Here is a 15,707-nt window from a genome sequence, read left to right on the forward strand (position 1 = left end):
CAAATACAGTGGGGAAAAAACCCAACATTTTAAAGGTAACATTTTGTTTCATAGAAAGTTGTAAACAACCAGAATTTAAGTCTGAGTACAACAAAACTTGATTAAGGAGAGGAAAAACTGACATAACATATTTCAACGTGACAGAGGTATCAAAAACATGTGCTCTGAAAGATTCACAGGTATAATATAGCAAGTTTAGCCACAGTACGATACTCTTTTCTTCCCAGCTCTCCAGAACATATTAAAATTAGAATAAGTGATAAACTGGATGGAAACCTGCCTGAATAAATGACTTCCCTTGATGAGCTTTTCCTCTTCCCTCTTTCAATTTAAAATTCCTCAAATAAATATTTATTTCACTTGCCTATGAGAAAAACAACTCCCAAGTTTTTTAGCTTCCCCCCCCCCCAGCTGCGGAGACTATAAAACAACGCTGCATGGTCTTGTCTTTATAAAGGGGGGAACCCAGAAAAGCAGCTGAACTAAATCAAGTCCGAGCCACCGGTATCCGAAAACCGACCAAAAAGCAGGAGGAAGAGGCGCTTACCTGCAAAATCAGGGCTGCCAACTTGAAGACCGTCTCGCTTTCCACTTCAATCTGCCCCTGTACCGGGAAAGAGCAGAACATGAACCGCCCGCTCCCCGCCGGGACCCGCTCCGCTCCGCTCCGCTCCCCGCGGGGGCGGCTCCGGGGCCAGCCCGGGAAGGCGAGTTCCGCCCCGGGGCCGGAGTCCCCTCCCCGCCACCCCCTTTTGTGAGCGTCTACACCGCGGCAGCAGCCCTTCCTCCTCCTCCTCCTCCTCCTCCCCCAAACCCTTCTCTCGCCCTCGAGTGTTTTCTTCACAAATCTGCCCTCGATTGCATTTTATTTAGGGAGCTGCTTCGCGTTACTGCAGCTGATGGGGGCACGGCTCGGCAGGGACCTGATCCTGCGCGCTGCAAGAAACTGCACGGACAACTTGCCGTGAAGCAGGGAGGCACGGTTGAACGAGAGGTATTTTTACAGTTTGAAGCACAGCACCTCTTCGGGGCACCGCAGTTCTTTGTTGCGATGGTGGTATGCGCACCCCTGATGCTAGATGAGCGATACTAATGACAAGGAGAGCATAACTAAGCTTCCTTTGCCCCACGCAGTCTGGATCTTACAGCCTTCAGTTCTTGCAAGCACACGGGAGTTGTAGTGCAGCGGTCAGGAAAACTGCATGGACCCCCATGCTGGAAATCTCCCGTGGCTTAACCCCACTCCCAAACCAGTCCTGTCCTGACAGCCCTATGCACTCAGTGACTTCAGGGGTGCACAGCTGATAAATGCCAAAACATCAAAACCACATAAGGATCCTTTTTTTCCTGCTCGCAATCTTTGGAAGTTAGTTTCTTACAGTAAAAACCCTGGTGTTGGTTCTATACTGGGACCAGCAGTTAACACTGGAAGAGTAAAGGAGATACACTTACAGTTGGACTCTTGTGTTGTCAAAGTTAGCCCTTGCACCTACCACATCCTGCAAACTGTCTATAAAGGACAAAACTGAGACCATGAACCAGCCCATGAATACAGATCTTTTTTTTTCCTTATCGATCTCCTGCAAGTGAAGGTAGTGGACACAATGCCCGTCTCCTGCCACTGAGATCCCAGCACACCCTCCGTCCCCAGGATGTGCTGGCTGAATGAGGGGACAAAGCAGACCAAAAACTGAAATAGTGCCAAAACCAGCGTAGCAGGAAGATCTACAAAATTACATACAGATACAGGAAAATGACATCTCAAAATATATAGGGCACATCTGGAGCTGAGCTAATTTACTACAGCTGCAGGTCTGGCCCACAGAGGCTAAATTCAAAAGCGAACAAACAAATAATTCAATTTTCATGGAAAGGAAGGGTTTTTTTGCTTGCTTCATCAATAAAACATTCCAGCAGCAGCACGCCCCCAGGCTGCTCCCCAATGGCAGACAAAGAGGAATTTCCCCTTCCCAACAGGTGTGGCAACAGCTATGCAGAAGTAGCCTCCAAAGCATTCCCAGACATATTTTATTAGGAGAGGAGGGGCACATCATGAATTAGGAGGAAAAAAAAAAAAAAAGCTTCAAGTTCATCCTTCCTTCAGATCTCTTTCATGTTGATGCTTAAGAGAAAAGCCCAGAAACTCTTCACGTGGGTGCAATTTTAAGGTACTTTGTTACTTCCAGGTCTCTATCAGGTTAGTCTTTGTCATGCACATCTGAGCTGCCTTTTTTGAGCTTAAATTGCATCTGCTCAAACAGCCTCCGAGGCCAACTGTGGCAGTGGAAGGATTATGAGAGATCAGGTCACCCCAGCACTGCGCTCCGCTGCACCAGCAGGCAGGAAACCCACGCATGAGAAAAATCCCATCGCAGGGAACCTCTGCTCAGCAGGAAAGACGGGCTCTAGTTCAGCAAAGCTGTCCCTGGACCACAAAATCAGGGAAAACAGGGCCAGAAGGGACCTTAAAAGCTCCTCATGAAGACCATCTCCCTGCCCCAAGGCAGAATCAGCTACATGCGGCTCATCACCTTTTAAGCATACAAGAAACTCATCGAGATTTAACTATCCAAATGCAATTCTCACATCAAAGGTCCTCTTCTCTTTGTTGCTGGCTCCAAGAAAAACTGCAGCAGTGAGTCTCTGCTGACCCATAGCAATAGCTGCTGCTGGCATTACAGGGGTGTTAGGGACTTAATAACCCAGCACCTCTTCATTTTTCATCTTCAAAGCACCTCACAACCATTAACTAATTAGCAATAGTAATTACCAGGCTGCTCTTCTGCGTTTATTTACTCAGTCCTAAATATGAGCATTAAGAAACTCTGGTCACTTTACTAGGCTGCTATAGCATTGCCACAAAAGTTAAAAGTGATCCCACAAACCACTTCATTTAGGGTTTTAGGAGACCAAACAGGCTGAAGGGGGACTGCCTTCTTCAGGTAACGAAGTTTCAGTCTCTGCTTTCATAGGGAGGGGTTTGCTGTGCCGATGTCCTCAGTTTCGAACGTGTTTGCTTAGAAGCTGTATTGAGGAGTGAACAAGAAAAAAGGTCCTCCCTAACCTGACCTCTCTCAAACAAGACACTGAAGGTGTCTTGACCAGAGCAAAAGGGATAAACAGGACACCCCAGGTGCAGGGCTGCCACCGCGGCTCTCCAGCTGTGGCAAACCTCAGAACAGGGTGAACCAGCCCTAATTATTCCCACGTATCACCAGACAGTAACAGTGGCAGGAGACGGGTGCCACTCTGAGGGAGGCTCTGCACCAAAAAAAACCCCCAAAGAGCAATCAGGAGAACCCTTACCCTTTAAAGGGGCTAAAATTCAAAGAAGCAAAGAGATGCAGGGAGGCAAAGGGACTGCCCTGAGATCATGCAGTAGCTAAGCAGCAGAGCAAGGATTTGAAGCAAGGGATGCCAAAGCCCAGCTCAGCCTTTATCTAACAGACTAATGCTATACAAGTGACAGTCTCGTGGACAATTCCCTCTGAGCTTGGAATTATTTTCCGTCATAATATAACATTATTTGCCATCTGGTTCCCCAGTTGGCCATTGCTATAATGTAATCCAGCCCTGAGCCGTCAAGGAGTTTGGACAGCCCTTGGCTTGACACAAATCCATACAGTGATACATGTCACTCAGACAGGAGTGCAGGACCGCGACTCTTCCCACCCAGGCAATATTTGGATTTTATAACCATCTTTCTGTCCCTAAGGCTGGCAGATGGGGATCTCTGTTTTAGCATCGCTTTAACAGCAAGGTCAAATTCAAAAAATAGATGGGGTAAACGGCTGTAAGAAAATTCATTTGTAATACCTGCAATTGCGAGGGTAATTTAAGCAGAGACTTCAGTGAGCAGGTGGGGGACCCTGGGAGCCAGGGCAGTGAGTGCTCTCACGGCCACGTGTCGAAGATGAAGATGGAAGGTTTTCCTAAGATTTATCCCAAGTGGAAACAAGGTCACTAGTGTGAGGTTAAGTAGATGGATGTAATTCAGATAATGGAATCTGAGTCTTCTACATTTTAGATGTAAATAAATTTAAACAGACTAGCGGGTGCAGCTCCAAGGAGGGGATGAAACTGATATTCTTCAATTAGAGTTTGCACAGGGACCAATCATTTTAACCAGCGAGACAGATTCGGCCCCTCGTGTAGCTCTCCAAAAGGCCACTAGCTTATGTAAACACTACATTTAGTCCAGCGGATTCAGGTGGTGGCTTTTGTCATACTGACAAACATCAGAATAATAAAAGGTTGTAGCAGATGTCCAAACCGGGTGGCAATTACTGTAGAGCGGGAATAGGTCACTATCTCGGCAGCTAGTAAAGACTAACTCCTGCCTTCAGTGCCCGTGGGCAGAATTTAGCCCCCGATTCAGATGGGAGCTCAAGTCTTTTGCTGCACAGACACAGACTTATGTGATAAAAAAAAAAAATCACAAGCTCAGTTATGAATAGAGCAGTGAACCCTCATTAGACACAGCAACAACACTAGAACTTACTGTCACAGAGATACAAGTCTGAAATCCTGATGAAAACACAGATCAAGAATGAAGATAGTCAGATGAGCATTAACTGTGCTAAGCAAATCTTTAGACTGTAAACTCAGACTAAAGCAGCTTAAAAAAAATAAACAACACAGGAACTGTCACGTTTAACTCTTTAGGGCCAGAACAAGAAATGCAAACTAATATGGTTTCTTCAAACCACGTGTAACCTCCAGAGATTAAAGACCGACAACAAAAACACTTCAGCTGAAGATTTGAGAATTGAGATACCAACACACCTATTCCCTCAGACCAAGCCCTTTAAAATTTCATATTAACCGGTGATGCCCCCATATACACACACTATGATTGAATAGCCTCAAGACAGCCACAATATTGAATATAATTACCTGTGATTACCAAAAGGTGATTAAAAAAAGCTGAGAGAAAGAAGGGTGCAATTAGAGGGAAAGGAAGACCCAAATGTCTATAACAAGGTATTCAAACCGAGGGAGGCAATTAGCTGGGTGTGGACACAGCACAAGTGAAGAAAGCGATGCCAGCGCCCACGCCCTTCCCCAGCACCACTGCGACTTCCCACAAGTGATCCAGTATCCTCGCGATATGTCCTGACAGCCAGAGGATACGAAGGCAGGTCCCTGCAATGCAGAAAGCTTAGCAGCTTTTCAGCATTAAAGGCTTCTTTGGGAGCAGAGGCTGCGTGAGGCAGCCTGAGCTCCTGGGACGGGCTGCGGAGAGGAGGGGTTGTTGGCCACAACCTGTTACACGACACAAGTTGAGCAGCGCAGGTGGAACTAGGTCAGGCAAACGCAACAACTCGCTCTGTCAGTGTGGCTGCACTGGCTAATTACACCAAGGAGGCAAACAATGGCAGCAAATGAATAACCATCCAACTTTAAAGCGCCTGTCCCGGTTACCAGCATTCACACCTACATCTCAATCCTGGTGGTGTCACCTGCTGTTCACGCTGCCCTACGATGCACGGAACACCCCATCCTCATCCCATTCCCTTCTATATCAGAAGCTCCAAACTTTGCTGAGCATCTCAACTGGGAGCAGTTTCCCAAAGACAGAAATGCTGGGCTGAGAAAAAGCACAGCAAAGCAAAGGTCCACCTCCAGCACATTAGGAAGAGAAAGTAAAAGCACAAAACCAGCAGGAGATCCAGAATATGAGCCCTTAGAGGAGCACATTAAAGGCTGGTCCTTCTGACCCTCTTCGAAAGGGCACTTCAGATTTTCACTTGTGCCACACTTACCCCACAGGGGAGCCCAGCCCGGATGGCTCAGGAGGCCTCACAGCTGCTTCACAGCATTTAGATGGTCCATGACATCTTTCATTTCACCCACTAAGCCCCACAGCCCTTCCTAGCCACACGAGAGCACGACCCGAGACCAAACGCAACTCAGTGCATGTACAGCAGCCACCACAGCTCTCTCCTGGCAGGACCTGCTGCTTCCCACCTCAGCAGCTTAGGCCAACCCAGCCAAAAAAACAAGGTGATAGTGCCTCACGGTGAGCAAAAGCTTCAGGTTTCTCTGTTACGCCCTTTATTTTGCTGTCTCCGCCAACCACCCTCATCCATCTCCCTTGCTTGCGTTTTGTGCTTCGGCCATCACTTAGATTAAACTCCAGGGACAGCAGGAGCTACTCTGAAACTTGTCTGCACCGTTCAGCGCAACAGGAGCACATTTAGTGCTGCTTTTTTTGCATCAATGTAAGAGTAAAAGCAGACAATGGGGCAAGGACATAAAGACTTCCCTGTTTGCAAGCCAAGTATATGGCAAGTGTCGTTAGACTTGACATATAATCAGAGCCTTTCACTTTCCTACCCCAGCACCACGGTGAGATACCCAACACGTCCCAACAACAGAACAGGCTGAGCTGTCACAGCATCTTTACCCTGTGGCCAGGAGATCAAAGGTGCAAAACTCTCCATTGCAATTAAAGCCAGTAGTTAGACCCAGGAGGAGGTGACTGCATCAAGAGACGCGCAGCATGAAACTTTGGCTGCAAACCAACTAAACCTTCATATGCAATGGGCCAGCCCAGCTGGGACACAACCTACACCTCCCCTGTCAAGAGCCTCAACAGGTCCCAGGGGCACCATCACCATCTTTACAGCAGGCAGCCTTGGACCAACCTCAACCACTCTCAATGGTGCTGTGTGGAGTCACTTGACTATACCCACACCACGGCCAAGTCCCTCCCCAAGCCACCAGCGCAGCCCCACATGAGGTCTCATAGGGTAACAAGTAGGGGGGCCCCATGGAGATCTGCCAGTTTACATCAGCACGGAGGTCCTGCTTCCTCCTCCTGTCACATTTTGTTCACAGGTATAACCATGCTCCATCCTTCTCATCTGCTGACGCACTGCTGGGGGGGTTTAGGCTACGGAGGAGGCTGCCAGCACCCATGGAAGATAACAGCCCTGAAGGTGCAGAAAGCCAACTGGTCCTGCTGGTCGTCATCCTGGGCTTTACACATGCAGGCTTCAAGAGCAGAACAGCAAATACAGGCAATGGACAGAGCGTATTTTAATAGCCTTGGCTAGGATCAGACTACACTGTGTTACAAGGCTGCATGGGAACGCTCCCCTCTCCCTCGAGATGGGGAAGAATTAGGAAATATCTGTTATAAAACTTTCGAGAGCTCTCTGATATATGACCACTTTGCTCGCCACAAGCTGGAAGCCAGCCAGACTTTATGCTCACACCAGGGGTCTGTTTCAACAGCTCTTCTTGGTAAGCACTGGTCTTCAGACTGCCAAGTGCTCACAAGCACTGCTGTTCACGAAGCTATCAAGGTTAGAGACTCCTCTGAAAACTTCCATTTCCTTTAACTTTTTTCTTTTTCTTTTTTAAAGTAATTCCTACAAGTCCTTGAAACAAATGGGAAATTAATAAATAAACCCCCCGACACCCAAATATAGAGAGGAAAAAGGGAACATGGCCAACTTGACCAAGATCTCGGTTTACAGAACATATTTTAAGGACTGGCAAAGAGTCAACCGTATGGCTGCGGAGCTATATGGAGGTTAGCTCCAATGCATAATAAACTTGACAGTGCTTCGCTAGCCAAGTAGGGTGTTATTTTTCCAAACTTGGCTGTTTTGAAAGAAGAAAAGGCTGATTTATCTTCCCAAATTTATCAACATGTGCGTGACCAGTTCCGACCCACCTCCTTAAAAGTATCCCAGCTATGGTCATGGGCTGTGCAATAACACACTGAACATGTTACAAAGCTCCCCTATCCCTGTGCAAACACATCAATTCTGAGATACCCATTTCACCTGAAACCAAGCGCTAGGCTTTCACTATTTTAAATTCCAGCTGTACCGTAGATTTCAGAGATAGCTATAAATCTAAACCCAGCTTCTTAAAGTCAATGACAGGAGAGAAAGCTTTTAAATTGAAGTTGTCACCACTGAAGGTTTTCAGGCAGCAGTTCTCAAAACCTTGAAAAAGAGAGGCACTTAAGAAAAAAGAGCCCAGACATACACAAAGCATCCTTCTAGCCTTTGTATTCTCCCAAAATACACATGGATAAATGAGCTTTTAACTAAGTAGCTGGGAGGCCCTTCCATAGACCTGGAGATCTAAGTTTTACCAGCTCCCAGCTCCTGCTCGGTGGCCCAAGCTGTTCCTGGCAGTGGATAGAGCTTCTCCAAGCTCCAACCCAAACAGCGTGGATGCTGGAGAGCAGGAGCCAGGCAGCTGGCTGGACCACACAGGACTGAGAGGGCCTGGGGACTGCAGCATCGGACCAGGGGAAAAAAAAAAAAAAATGGGCAGCTCGACATGAAAGGAGGGAAGGGCAAGAGCACTGGCAGCATTTGTTATATCGGCTGGAGGCCAAGGTTTATGCACGCACCAGCGGTGAGGAAACACTGGGTGCTCTTACGAGTGGAACAGCAAATGTTGCATTCAGTTCATATGCAAGGAGACATGGGGAGGGCAAGGGCAGCAAGCACTGAACGGGTCATGTTGGCAAATCCAGCAGAAGTTTATTCTCCAGGCGTGTAAAGCAGTGTTAACGTTACACTGCGCAGAAGGAAGATGCCGGTGCTGATGCGGTGGTGGGTTAAGATGGAGGTGTAGTGGAAAGGAGCAGCCACGGACGCCTTGCGCTTAGTGCACAGGGATTCCTTGCTCCAGGTGCAGAACTGCAATGCTGCTAAAACAGGATTCGCAAAAGAGAAAATGAGGTCTCAGTCCTCTTGTGCTTTGGGAAAAGGGGTCTCCCCCAGCTCCCCAGCTGCTCGCAGGGGCTGAGGGCAAGGCAGAGGGGGACTGCGCAGAGAACACCACGGATCCCAGAGACACAAAGGAGCTTTGACTGTACAGAAGAGCACAGAGGTGGGGGAGTGGGTGGGGAGTAGAAAGAAATACATTTTTGGCAGCAGGGATTTCATTGTCTATCTTGCCCCTTCCTTGCCAAAATATCTACAGAAATTGCAAAATGCACAAGCCCCAGATTCTTCCAACCCTTGGCAGGGGAAAGTGGTACCCGATTTGCAGAAAGGAGCAGAGAGATTTGCAGGAAGGAACGTGAAGTTGAAAGGTGAGGAAAAGCAGCATGACTGCACACTACAGAACGCCAAGCCAGCCTTTGCCCTCTTTGGAACTTTTATGCAGGTTTTTATTCCATTATTTATTATTCGGCATGCATATTTTGTAATTTATCATATAATTAGTAATATATTCAATATGCTATATTATTTATTCTGATATTTTATTCAGCTGCGAGCACAACCTCTCTGGAGTCATCTGGGGCAAGACAGCCGACACACACTGCCCAGCAGGTCCAGCCTAGACCCAGAGACACTGGACTTCGTTAGGGAGATACCATTCTCTTTGATTAGATACAGCCACTTACAGGATTTCACATGCAGGATTGCCCGCAGATCTCTCAGAGAATACTGCAGATACGTTTCTGATGCAGCCTCTGAACCTCATAAGCCACAGATAAATCCCCTCCGGAGGGGGGACCGGCACGAAGCTTCACCACCGCACCGGCTGTATTGGCCCACGCCTTCGGCTGGCTCTCGTGGTGTGTCCTACACGCCAGCAGGAGCACCGACATGCACCATCTCGCACGCAGGGCAACGTCACCCGCTCACCCTCTGCTCAGGAAAGCATCATTTTCCTTTAAAGCATACAAGCCACGGAAGCATGGGTACCTACGCACTGCTGTGCTGTCAACACATGCCAGCGCTCAGGAATGTCAAAAGAGCACAAACACAAACTCCTTTGAGCATCAGGCTTTTGCACCACTCTGGATTTGGGCTTTTCACACACTGTGTCTCCTATGGGGAACAAGCTACTGTGAAAACTTTGGAACCAGGTTTGTGAAAGCAAAAAACATGACCGGCTTTTAGGCAATCTTAACCACGTAGGTCTTCTCACACCCCAGGTATTGCAGCGTTTATCCTCTGAGCCACATTCCTGGCCCACACAGAGCAGAAGCTTCATGCAAAGATCCAGGTTAGGATACAACCCTGGTAGGACATCCTCCAGCACACCTTGTGCATTGAGGAACACCCCTGAGCACATTTGCTGGGTATAGGTTGCTGCTTTGAGACACTGGGGTTTCCTCGCTCCATGAATGCGGCAAGGAAAGGAGAGGAGGAAAAAAAAAAAAAAAAAAAAGAGAAGAAACTAAGCTGAGGCAGGTCTAACCTCCTAGAGCTGGATTAACAACTGAGAAATGCCAGGGAACATTCCTCGCTGTCATCAATAAGCATCAACCACTTGCTTCACCAGAGCTGGGCATCTGCTGGTATTCAGAAGCGGACACACTCATCCTGCAGCCTGTGCCTCCTTCCCCGCAGCACAACAGAGCCCGGCAGCACCACGGGAGCCGACGTGCTGTGTGAGCGCATCCGAAGTGCCTTTGTGCATCCTCTTGTCCACCTCCCGTGGGCTTAAATATGACAATTGGTCCTGTGTGCGCTTCATGCACTACTTGAAACCTAGAGACTGACCATAAGTTTACCAAGTAGGATAAAATATTTTGAAAAGACCTAATTAAAAGGTTAAAAGCCACTGGACCAAATGCATCTTGAAAGTAAATAAACTGGCTTCTGCTGAAGCCGGGCTGCGAAGCTGCCCAGCGCAGAAAGGGCTGCAGGCAGAGCAGGGACTCTCGGCTTTCGTTACGTGCTGAATCGCTCATCGCTGCCCACGGAGATCCTTCTTTCGGGAGGAAGCGATGCTCCTTGTCCCTTCGCTGCCCACAGAAACCAGACACAACAGAAAACCCTCTCTGCTTCTGGCTGTTTTGCTTGCAGGAACAGGGAAGCTGGCACTTTGGGTTGCTACCAATTAGCACACACACCTTGCAAGCCATGGGGGGAGAATATGAACCAGCCTTCATTCAAACCTCTCCCAGCTCCCAAAGCCCTGAACTCAACGGGATGATGCACAGTCTGCTTATTGCAGCACTCCGTGCATCATCAGCGCTTCATGTGCTATCAGCACTTCATTTCAGTAATATGAAATTATGCTGCTTGAATAATAATATTTATCCAGGCCAGAAGCAACTCCTTATTGGTTTGATGACATGTGTGTCTATGATCAGCAAGTGAAGTTTTTTACGCTAGTCTTCTCCTTTGCTTCCTTTTACGCTTTATGCATACACATACACACATACACTTGCACCCAAATGTTTTAATGTTGACCAGCATTTGTTTCAATAGCAGTGGCATTTTTCACATTCCATCCTAAAACCAGACCCATTTTCCAGTTCCAAAATTATTTGTACTGTCTGTCTAGTTAAACTGCTCCAGTTTTCCCTGAAAGGATGACTATGAGTTGCCAAGACCCTTCATTTATAAAATGGCAGATATGTCAAATGGAGATTTGCTTTTTATTAATCTTAACCAGTGAGGCTCCAAGTTCTTCAAGCATCTTTAAAACTTTAACATGTTGTAAAAATGTACCAATTTCCTCCACTCCTTCCAGAAAGCAATTCCTGTACAAAGCACAGTCACGATTTTGCCATTAACCACTTTCACATCAGGTTTCTGATCCCACCATAAAATAATGAATACTGGATACTGAATAAGAATCCTCTAAAATATGAAGCATATTAAAGGTGAAAACTTTGGCCAGCTACACTGAGCTCTACCACCAGCTAATGATACAGGATTGTCTTCCAAGAAAAGGCTGTAAGAAATGAGTGACCCTCTTTGACTGAACCATGAGTAAAAAAAAGAAAAGCGCCAGGTGCCTGAGTTTGACAGTAACTGGAAAATCCCAGAAACATCAGGCATTGCTAAAGTTCATTGAACTGCAGCTGCTATTGCACCGCCAGTTATTAGGGGCATGGCAAAGGTGGCTGCCACACTACTCCCTTTTTCAGACCAAGATGTATCTGCAGCGGATCAACCTTTTTTTTTTTTTTTTTTTTTTTTAAGATTTTGGCTACTATATCATGAAATAACTTTTAAAAAAATATATTTTACCAATTAGAACATTTTGAGAAAACAGTGGAAGCTTCTTAACCAGAGAGTAAATACAGAAAGTATTTTAACAACTAGCTTTGATTGCTACTTTATAGGATTTATTACTTTACTACTTCACTGAATTAAGGCAGGAAATCAGGGAACTAGGAACCAAGTTCACAGCATAGGACCTTCCTCACAGGTCTTTTCTTCTTGAGACAAGTTTGACTCAAGATCAGTAAAGAGATGCCTGCCTTGAGTGTTTGCTATGCAGTGTACAGAAGGATACCCCACAGAGACAGAGCCTACCTGCGAAGTTACAACCCAGATTTCAAACAACTTAAAAGCTTTTGAGTATTTAAGACTTATTCTAGTATGGTGAGTACACAGTGGGGCTGCGAAAACAGGACAAGGAAACAGTCATCATCCTTTTCCAGTTGCTTGAAGCACCAGCATTTAAGTGAAGGAGGCAATTAAGCACACTGAGATCTCAATACTTCAATAAGATCTAGAAATCAGACGCAGCTCCTCGCAAGTTTGCAGGACTGTGTGTGACAGACAAGCAACAAAAGGGAGATACACAACAAGGAGCTCTGAAAGATGCTGAGCCTTACCTGGTGTACACAGGACTTGGCATTCAGAAAGAACAGCTCTACTGTAGTTTTGTCCTTGAGAAAGGAAATGCTTTCAATGTAGAACCTGAAAAAAAAAAAAAGAAAAAAAAGAAACAGTTACTTTCTTGAATAGGTTTCATCTTCCTCCCAAATCATTTTATTTCCTCAATGTTTTGTTCTCTAGCAATAAAATGGCATAGAGGAACTATGAGCTACTGCACTTAATTTCCTGCCTATTAGGAGGGAACAAGCAGAAAATCATGGGCTGACAGCACACAGGGAACGACAAGCTCCTTGTTCAATAGATCGTAGGTATCTGATGACTTCTCATCTCATTTGAAAACCCTGTCAAACACTAAAGGGGCAAAGGCCATCCCTCCTATGCAGATAAAGCCACAGAAGTGGAAAAGGTAGCTGCAAATGGCATGTTGCAGCCGGTCCAGCACTGTGCTGGAGAAGAGGGGCTGGCAGCAGCCCTGCAGGACAGTCTTTCCTCCAGGAGCAGAGAGTTAATGGGCTGAGCGCCATTAACTCTGCTCCAAGCAAACTGGGACAAGCAAAAAAAAACCCAACAGAAAAAAAAACCATAAGGAACGCTTTGGGATCGGCTCCATCCCATCGGGCACATCCATCCTAATGACAATGGGAGCCCCAAAACCAGGGGTTTACACGGAAGGGCTGGCAACTTGTTCAGCCTTACAGGCACCACTCTGCGCAGCGCTCGCTGCCTTCCTCCCCATCCCTGGCTTCCTCTTCCCAGGGCCACGGGTGCATCAGAGGCACACACCAACCAAAGCCATCCCATTAATGGTTACTCTGGCCCAGCCAAGGTTAGCAGATGGGTCCCAGTTTGTTACAGAGCTACACCAAACATCACGTATGCCACTGGCACTCTGCAAAATTGCACACAACCTGTCTGTGCGCTTCTCTGACTCACTCGAGGCATCAAACCAAGCAGCGCTGAGATGCATTAAATAGTGTGGAGAAAACATCTATAATTTGAGGAGCGCAGAACTGCCAAGTCAGTTTAAAGAGAGACAAATCTGTGTGAACATGGTCCTGTCAATCCTTCAGCTCCTTACAGAGGATGAATGTGTTAGGTCCAGACTCGCTCACACTGTGCTAGACAGAAGGTACGCTTTTCTTTCCAGCCAAAACTTGGGTCACCACCACCACTGCCCAGGCAGTGCAGACCACACCAGGGCTTCTCAATGTCTTGCCTTTGATAGCAGGAGGGCTGGATGCCCAACACAGGGCACACAACCCGCTATGTTTATCAGAACCAGGCCAATCCCTCCCACAGCCCCATGGTGCTCCTAAGGCTCCTCACAGCCTTAAGCTCCAGCCAACTGATCTCTTGGTGTAGATGATTTGCAGGATGTTGGAAGAAGTCCACAGCAGCAGCGTGGAGCACGTGGTAGGAAGCAGTAAAGCTAGCAACTACTGCACTTGCTAGGAACGTATGCAGTATTTATGCTGTGACTTAAGACAAGCAATACGTTAAATAGTATATTTTTTTAATATTTTGCATTCCTACAGCATGTTCCATCAAATTAATTTTAAAGCACTCCCCAGAACGTGTCTGTGGGATAAGGAGATACTTTTCCCATTTTACAGGCACATAGCCTGTCCAAGGGGCAGACCCAAGCCCAGCAGCCTGCCTCAGACATTTGAAAGGCTATTTTACATTTTCATGCCTCGCCTTTCACTGAGAACTGTAGCAGCCACAGGTATTTCCACCCTCTCTTGATCACACCTGATATAATTTTTTTGAACAGCTTTGCTAAACTTCACTTTAAATACACTTGAGTGTTTCTCTCCAGAGATGTAGAGCAGAGGACAGGAGCCTCACTCTTCATCCTTTCCCAGCTTGCTGCCAGACCAGCCCTTCACAGCATGGACCTTCCTCAGCCTGCTAAAGCTTTCCTCCCTCCACTGCACCAAAAAGGCAATTATCCTCAACTAATGACCTCATTTGCACTTGCGGTTTCTTTCAACTAAGGGTCAGACATGGCTGACTTACCCTCAGAAGCAGGATAGTACCCCTGGCTCTGAAGAGAGCTAGCTCCCAGTCACTGCTGGTATGTAGCAGGAGACTGTAGGATCTATGGATTTGGGGAGAGGGCACTGGGGAGGCGTTGGCCCCTGCCCCAGCCAGGTCTGCGTGCTCAGTTTCTTCCGTGGTACAGGCTGTACGCTCTTATCACCGCAATACAGATGGGGAACACTGGCCCACAGAGGTAAGGATGTTCAGGGGATGGCAAGCATGTTTGGGAACACCATAAAGTGTATGTTCTGCTTTTATTTCCGATGCTGTCAGCATCCTTGAAACTAGAGCGACGCTTTTAGAAGTCCTAAATCCGCGTTATATAGTCCTTCACCAGCTGTGTATACCATATGAAAACTTACATGACTGGATTGAGTTTATGCCAGCTGAAGAAAAATAATTAAAATCTGAAAGCATTATCATGTGTTTCATTACTGAACAGCAAAAGCTCAGGGCCAAGGAATTATGAACAAAAGGAAGGTCGTAACCAGGTATCTGGGGATCCCCACCAGTACTGCTCCTGGAAACTGTCCAGTGCAGCACTGAAAGATACTGAGAACTGACGCTGCTGCACCTCTGCCACTTACGAGAACAGCAGCTCAACGCCCTGCCTCCTTATACTTGCATCTCAAACGAAAGCGACACCGAATCCGTATTTCTTCTACTCACGGCTGAACTTATTTCAAACCCGCAGAAGGCATGGCCCGCGCAGGAGGGCGCGCCCAGCCCAAGGGACACCCTGTCCCTGCAGCAGCATCCACTGCTGTCATGTCACGCACGGCTGCAGACCGTCCAGCCCCAGGGAACAAGAGCCAAGCGCTGGGGGTCTTCGCCCATCCCCTCCGTGCCACTTGCCCCACGCCCAACTACACTTTTCCATTCAAGCCACGGGCGCACACAGCTGCAACTGTTTATTTCGGCTGCTCCCGTGGGAGTTTAATTAAGGAATAGGCTATGACAATGTGTTCACATGAGATAAGCGTCTGAACTAACCACCCAAGGCATATGCCATGGAGCAAAGGCCTGGAGTGGCTTACTTGTCCAAAAGGTTGTAACAAAGGGAGCTGCAGGTTTTGAAGTGGCTTTTCTGCT

At 47.2% G+C, this 15,707-nt stretch overlaps 1 protein-coding gene across 1 annotated transcript in view; it reads right to left on the reverse strand.

Annotated features, from left to right (window-relative positions):
* Positions 1 to 15,707, reverse strand: part of FRMD4B (FERM domain containing 4B) — an 86,214-nt gene that overhangs the window by 43,894 nt on the left and 26,613 nt on the right. The window contains exons 5-6 of the mRNA XM_052776779.1: positions 12,569 to 12,653; positions 548 to 604 (exon numbers count right to left, since the gene is read on the reverse strand). Of these exons, the coding sequence (XP_052632739.1) occupies positions 548 to 604; positions 12,569 to 12,653 (142 nt within the window). The remainder of the gene's footprint in view (positions 1 to 547; positions 605 to 12,568; positions 12,654 to 15,707) is intronic.

This window comes from Harpia harpyja, chromosome Z (genome assembly GCF_026419915.1).
Source record: "Harpia harpyja isolate bHarHar1 chromosome Z, bHarHar1 primary haplotype, whole genome shotgun sequence".
In the NCBI taxonomy this organism is placed as follows: Eukaryota; Metazoa; Chordata; class Aves; order Accipitriformes; family Accipitridae; genus Harpia; species Harpia harpyja.